The sequence below is a fragment of the Hippocampus comes genome, unplaced genomic scaffold (assembly GCF_001891065.2).
Source record: "Hippocampus comes isolate QL1 unplaced genomic scaffold, H_comes_QL1_v1.1 scaffold252, whole genome shotgun sequence".
Lineage (NCBI taxonomy): Eukaryota > Metazoa > Chordata > Actinopteri > Syngnathiformes > Syngnathidae > Hippocampus > Hippocampus comes.
Window position 1 is genome coordinate 1,003,194 of NW_017805485.1, and position 7,127 is coordinate 1,010,320.

At 41.0% G+C, this 7,127-nt stretch overlaps 2 protein-coding genes across 2 annotated transcripts in view; one reads left to right on the forward strand and one right to left on the reverse strand.

Annotated features, from left to right (window-relative positions):
• Positions 1-1,097: 1,097 nt before the first annotated feature.
• Positions 1,098-3,519, forward strand: mrpl33 (mitochondrial ribosomal protein L33). The gene is made up of 4 exons (XM_019876126.1): positions 1,098-1,239; positions 1,567-1,585; positions 1,664-1,770; positions 3,126-3,519. Exons 1-4 carry the CDS (start codon positions 1,218-1,220, stop codon positions 3,173-3,175), a joined length of 198 nt encoding a protein of 65 aa, XP_019731685.1. The 5' UTR covers positions 1,098-1,217; the 3' UTR covers positions 3,176-3,519.
• The window catches only part of rbks (ribokinase), a gene marked incomplete at its 5' end in the record, with an annotated part of 37,612 nt that continues 33,864 nt past the window's right edge, over positions 3,380-7,127 (reverse strand). Inside the window, one exon of the mRNA XM_019876098.1 lies at positions 3,380-3,838. Within this exon, the coding sequence (XP_019731657.1) occupies positions 3,665-3,838 (174 nt within the window). The remainder of the gene's footprint in view (positions 3,839-7,127) is intronic.

The following is a 7,127-nucleotide window of genomic DNA, read 5'->3' on the forward strand; positions in this document are numbered from 1 at the left end:
AGCACATTAGTCCATCCTGTAAAGACAGTGATATTGAAGACATTTATTATAGCTGTCTATATCCCTTTAGTGACATACAATAATTTGCTCTTGCTTTTTAACACATACCAAAGTTAAAACTATCGTGATGGGAGGTAGTGAAGTTAAAAGAAAATGTGAATGTGACTGTAGATTTTTTTAAGGACTCTATGGAGCCCCCTAAGGTGAAATGGAAGGGAAAAAACTGCGTTGCCGTCTGATTTTTGCAGTCTCTGACTACTCTCAACAGCCTTGAATTGGAGGCTACAGCAGCCAAACTGACTCGGAAGTACATAAACGCGCATTAAAAAAAAGAAAAAAAAGCATTCCCTTGCAAAAAAAACAAACAAACAAAAACCTTTGCGATATCGTCATCTTTGCGAGGGAATACAAATTCCTTCCGAGAAAACGCAAAACTTGCGGGGGAACACGATTGAACAACTTTGAAAAGCACAATGAAAATCATCGCATAGTGTGACATTTCTATTCAACTCAAATACATTTTATTTACATCAAAATCTTATGTTGTCCCCATCTCAATCCTGTCGTTTTGATTATTCGAATTTTGTTGTTTGAAACAAAAAAATAAAAATAATCGCTCAGCGGAATTACAACGTGTGCGCTGTAGATTGTTTAAGGACTCTATGGAGCCCCTTAAGGTGAAATGGAAGGGAAAAAACTGCGTTGCCGTCTGATTTTTGCAGTCTCTGACTACTCTCAACAGCCTTGAATTGGAGGCTACAGCAGCCAAACTGACTCGGAAGTACATAAACGCGCATTAAAAAAAAAGCATCCCCTTGCAAAAAACAAACAAACAAAAACCTTTGCGATATCGTAATCTTTGCGAGGGAATACAATTCCTTCCGAGAAAACGCAAAACTTGCAATTGAACTACTTTGAAAATCACAAAGTCATTCATCATCGCATCGTGTGACATTTCTATTTTTCTTTAATAAAAGAAAATTCAACTCAAATACATTTTATTTACATCAAAATCTTATGTTGTCCCCATCTCAATCCTGTCGTTTTGATTATTCGAATTTTGTTGGTTGAAACAAAAAACTAAAAATAATCGCTCAGCGGAATTACAACGTGTGCTGACCCGGAAGTTGATATTTCGACGTAACCTTCCCGATTGACTCATGGTTTAATACTACACATTTCATTGCTATTTCTCGATTGTTTTTGTGGGGGAGAAAATGTTTCTTACCTCCGTGAACTGTGAGTATCCGATCCGTATTTTTTGCAATCAAGGATGTGTCAAGCATGTGCCCCTCATTAGCCTTTTACGAACGAGCGTTACCATGCTAGCATAGTTGTCAAGTGGTCATACTTTTTAAATGTTCACTTTATATACACTTAAGTACGTATGTGCTGTCTTTGTGACCTAGTCTGTTTTTATGCATCGGTGCATGTTGACTGTGTTACGTCGCAATATAGAATTGTCCCTGAGAAAGAAGCCAGCAGCATTATAAACATCTTAGCTCACTTGAAATTGGTGTGTTACTTAACTCAACATTGATTTGACGGCTTCTTTCCATTTTTCAGTGGCAAAGGCGAAATCAAAGTAAGTGACAAATGATCGACCCCATGATTCTTAGTTCCCTGAGCAAGGCAGTAACGGGAATGTTGTGTATTCTACCAGGACCATCCTTGTGCAGATGATGAGCGCTGCGGGGACGGGCTACTGCTTCAACACCAAGAGAAACCGTCTCAGAGACAAACTAGTGCTGCGAAAAAATGATCCGTTTGGTAAGATTTCTATGCATAAGAACGACAGGTGAAACAGTTTTCGAAATCCACGGCTTAGTTGGTATCTTAATGTTGTTGTCACGATTTTGGGTTCAGTGTTGGTTGGCTCTGAGGAAAATCAATTACTGGTTGTAAAGGTAGGTTAAAAGTGAAAAAATGTAGGAAGTGTGTCCACAAAATTATTGTTTTAATAATTACTGTTTGTATCTGATTATACATTTTTATTTAGTTGTAATATCGTAAATATATTTGTCTTTCGATGCAACATGGCGTATAGTGACAGGCAGAAAAAAATAAACCCTCTTTCAAGAGCAAAAGATGCAATTAACCTGTGTATCCACCTGTTGCCATTCATCCAACAGACTAATTAGCAAATATATAAACTTTTTCTTCAAATTAAACAAGCCCAGATTTGTGGCTACACTGAAAATGTCATTGACCTTCGGTCCCTCAGGCGGCACTCCATTAAAAACCGACATCAATTTGTAAAAGATATCACCACATTGTGCTCAGGAACACCTCAGAAAACCAATGTTAGTAAATATAGTTCGCACTACGTCTGTAAGTGCAAATTAAAACTCTCCTATGCAAAGCAAAAGCCATTTATCAACAACACCCAGAAATGCCTCCGACTTCTGTCGGCCTGAGCTCATCTAAAATGAACTGATGCAAAGTGGAAAAGTGTTCTGTGGTCTGACGAGTACACATTTCAAATTGTTTTAGGAAATTGTGGATTTTGTGTCCTCCTGGCCAAGGAGGAAAAGAACCATCCTGACTGTTATGTATGCCAAGTTCAGACGCCAGCATTTGTGATGGGATGTTCTCCTCCTTTATATAATATAATATAATATAAATTTTCTGAAGCGCCATAGCTATAAATGACAATGCGTGGTAAAAGCTGTATTGCACTTTTAGTAAGATTCATGTAAATGAAATGATTCAAAATTCATTTGGTGTGGCCTGGTGCCGGGCCATGATCCAATGGTTGGGGACCCTCGGTGTACATTATTAACCGCGTTGTACGAAGCAGTCTGGAGTTGACAATCTGGAAACCTTTGGATTAGAATTACCACGTTTATTGAACACTGTGTTGGGTGGGGGGGTTACAACAGCAGCACAGCTACTCTTCACGCTGCTTCTTTCAACATTGCTTGATCGTCGATTCATTTTCTCTGAACTCCTATGCGGCGTCTCAGTGGCCTTTTTAAAAGGCCACATCCCAAAAAAATAAAAAATAATCAAAATAGAAGTACCCTTGTGCACTAGAAAAAAAACAAAACAGATTTTTTGCTATAGATGGTAAAGTCAAAGGTGATGCTTATTTTCTCCAATTGTTTTGTTCTCTCTTGTTGCAGTGAACAAGCATGTCCTCTTCTTTGAGAAGAGGAAGATCAGATCCGTTTAAAACGCACCTCAACACATGGACAATAAACCTGCAGCGTTTAAAAGAGAACATTTGCCTCCTGGATTCCAAAAGAAAACATCAAGCTGCAGATCCTGTTAAAGGCAATGTCTGGTCCCCACTTGCACCAAGCCTAGGACATAAGCTCGCGGCTATGATTCTACTTTGGTATAATATGCCTCTTATGACCAAGTCCTTCATGTTTTGTCATTTTTATGACATCAACCACAACTTGAATAATTAATCGAAAAGGACAATTATTTTCCTTGTCAGTTGTGTCTGTCATAAAATGACCATCAAGTGCTATTCCACGTCCTTTTCACTGAATAAATGCTTTGTGTGCATCATTTCAGCTTGCTTCTTGGTACATTTAATTAAGTCAACATAGTCTTTCATTGGTTGTTCGGATTGCTCGAAAGCATCACATCAATTAAAAAAAAAAAGGCAAGTTCATGTGTCCAGTGAGACCCATGGGAATAGATTTAACTGCTCTCAGAAGAGTTCAGCCCCTAAGTCCCGTTTGTGTGGGTACGAAGACTGCGCGCCCATGGACTGCACGCTCACTGCTGCCACTTGACCTGCTCTCCGGGCCACCTCCTCCAATCGCATTGCGGGATAATGAGCCACGTAATATGCGAGGGCTCCAATGAAGCTGTCTCCAGCACCCTGCCAAGAAGAAGACAATTGGGAACGATGCGTCATTTCATGTCAGTTGTCTCGCAAATGATGCACAGTTACAACACCAGACACGCGGTTGGTACATACGCGCAACATTAATGTTCATAAAGATGGTGCGGGACTTGGGTGTGCTTGGTTTAAATAATTTATTGTCTTTTGGGGAAATGGCTGAAGAGAACGGTAGCTTTTTTTTTCTTTTTAAAAATGTCACCAGTAGGGGGTGCTGTGACATGACCCTTGAACCATGTCTTACCGTGCAGTTAAATGGGAATTTGTGTGCAAGGAAACGGACGATTTGAATCTGTGTGTTCATAAACACTGAACATTTTTGAACCTTTTCTGGCTGTGACCGGAAGCCTATTGACAACAGTTCTGATTTAGGACATGTAAGGACAGAGAGAGCCAATTATCTATTGATACAGATGGAATGTGCTGTCTGCATTCTGAAAGAGGTGTGAGTGTACGTGTGTGTGTGTCAGTGAAGGAGAGGTCTGATGGGAAAAAGGCACAATGGCATGTTGTGACCTGCTCGTGTAAAACTGCAAATGCAGACCCCCTGCACCACCCTCACCAGTTCTCACAAGTCCACTCTATTACTCATCACTTTGGCTCTCAAAAGATATTGCACACGCCGGTCTGGGGAAGTACTGTCACCCCTTTCAAATTCAGCGTAACCCTTCCAGGGCCTCGCCAAATGAAGCTATTGTCAGTTTTGTGCAGATGATTCAGAGACACGAGGCAAACGACTAAAAACACAACACAAGTCCGAAATGTCAGAGGGATTGGGGACATGCCCCACGGTCTGTAAGGTTCTGGAAGCACTCGGGTTGCGAGAGTGCAGCTGAAGAGACATTCGAAGGCAAGATAGATCAATTTACAACGTTTCCAAAAGAAATGGGTCCGCTCTCTGGTCAGCACAATGGGTGTGACTCCTGGATTGTTGAGATGCTGGAAAGAGTGAGATCAGAGCGCAAACATTTCACAGGACCGTTGGAGTTCCGTGTTGTGTTTATGTCTCCCGACTGGTAGCTAGGCTGGGCCGTGACATAGCACAGCATTTAAGGCTGATGTCGTTTCACTGGTTTGGATTGAGGCCCCGTTCTTTGTTCACACTGTATGACTGCAAGAGTGACGCGACTCATGAGTTTTGAAGTGCACAACCATCAGTATAGTATGTTGACTAAGCCAGGTACTAAACTTGATGACAGAAGAGAAATAAATACCAGTAGTCATTTACTTTCTCTGTTCTGGCTGTCCCTGCGGTGATCTACCAAGAAATCAACTGCAGTTATTTTCATGAAAATACAACAGCTGCTGCAAGAGCACTTTCAAAAGCTCTTCCTAGAATTGAAGACTGGACTAAATGGTAAGGAATGCATTTCAGGAATTGAAAAAATAAATAAAATTGAAAATTACTAATGGGACTCTCGAAATTAAGTCCATTCAGGAACAATCATTCTTGGAATATCGTGAGTTTCTTTTAAATTGTGAAACATTTAGCTGAATGCTTGCAGTTCCACTTACAACTCAAGACCGTTTTCTGCAAAAAAAAAAAAAAAAATGTGATTAGGAATGGTCAGACAATTATTACATTTAAAATGAAATTCTTAAAGGGAAAATCAAATGAAAATTTTTCTTGACAATAAAATGTTCTATGCGCCCACACTTGTCTTAACATTCTGATTAACATTGCGTGTGTTGAATGTGAATAAAGCAGCAAAATGCAGCTGCTTTTATCCATTTCAGGGGGCGGCCATTTTCTCACTTGTTGTCGACTGAAAATGTCACCGAAGCAAGAAAACAGGTGGGCCATGATTGGTCGTTACCTGAGCAACGAAGCCCCGTGATGTCATTTTCAGTTGACAGCAAATGGGAAAATTCTCCCCCACCACAATATGGATAAAAACAGCTGGCTTTTGCTGCTTTATTCGACAAACACATCAACCAGAATGCCTTCTTTCGACTAGTGGGGGTGCATAATATTGTCAAGAAATCTTTTGACTTGACTTCCCCTTTCAAAGAGGGAACACAACATCCCTTTCACTCAGACAGATGATGAATTGATGCCGTCACAGTAGCTTATTGTCATGCGGGTGTAATTGAGAAACAAATAAATGGCATGCAAAACAACTTGAATGGAATTCTTAATCCACTGTTAACTGGGATTTGAAAAAGGACAAAAACACCACCACCGAGTAATTTTTGTGGCGGGCCACTTTGGAGTTACATCTTCCCTCGGAGGGCTGAATTATATTTAATCATCACATAGTATTATTACTTGTAAACAACAAATTGATGGAAATCAAATCAAATCAAATTGAAATCAGTCAACTATTTTTGTTGTTTGTTGACTTATTGTTCAAGTGAGTATAAACAAGGTCCGAAAATTATTGCAAAATCTCAATGTTATTTATGACACATTTCGGTACAGATTTTAGAAAAGACCACGGAAGCCGACACACATGATCTGCTTTTGCGGGCCATATAAAATGATGTGGCGGGCCAGATCTGGCCCCGCACCTCGAGTTTGACACCTGTGGATTATAGGGTGAAAAAAATCATCTGAATTTCTATATCTGTTTTGCTATTGAGATTTGCAACGGGCAACATTTAAAGAGTTTTTGCTCTGTGCCGCCCACCACGAAGTTTCGCGGAAATCTGCAATGGCGTATTTGTGTAATCCCGCTGACAAAACAAGGGGCCATCAGGACAATACCTCCTGGCCTTCATCTCAGCAAGGTTACACAAGAGATCCACATCTCAATATGCACTCGAGTCTTTGTCCCAATTTTCCAATTTGAACTTGAAATCAGCCGACGTCCAAGCTCCCACCCAACCTTTGTCCGCCTCACGAACATCTCCTTCTCCAAGACGACCGTGTGAGTGGATTTACTGTATGAAGCTCAACAAGGCTGACAAGCGTTGCCCCCTTCAGCCCCTCTGCCACTGCCCTCGACACACTTTGGTGAAGGTTAGATCTGGAGGCCTGTCAATCAAATGACACAAGCGCTCACCGCGGATGAGCAGTGATGCTTGTGCGGGTCGCCTCCGTCCAACGCTGCTTGACCTTTGTGACTTTCTTCTGCGTATTCTCTGCTAGCGCTCAGCCTTGAGTTTGAAATTATAATGGCAGACATGATTGCGAGAAGCTCACCAAAGAGTGATTTTGGCACCATTCGGTGGATTTGTCAAGTGGAAATACACTATCCTGTCCAAATGATTTGCTTTGTGTGAATTCAAGTTCATATGCCCCCCCCCCCCCCCCTCCACCAACTTC

What these genes read in the sequence shown, in the direction of transcription:
- mrpl33 (XM_019876126.1), top strand. Translation starts at nt 1,218, where the DNA reads ATGTTTCTTACCTCCGTGAACT. An exon ending in GCGAAAAAATGATCCGTTTG is followed by an intron (nt 1,771 to 3,125) that starts GTAAGATTTCTA and finishes CTCTTGTTGCAG; the next exon opens with TGAACAAGCATGTCCTCTTC.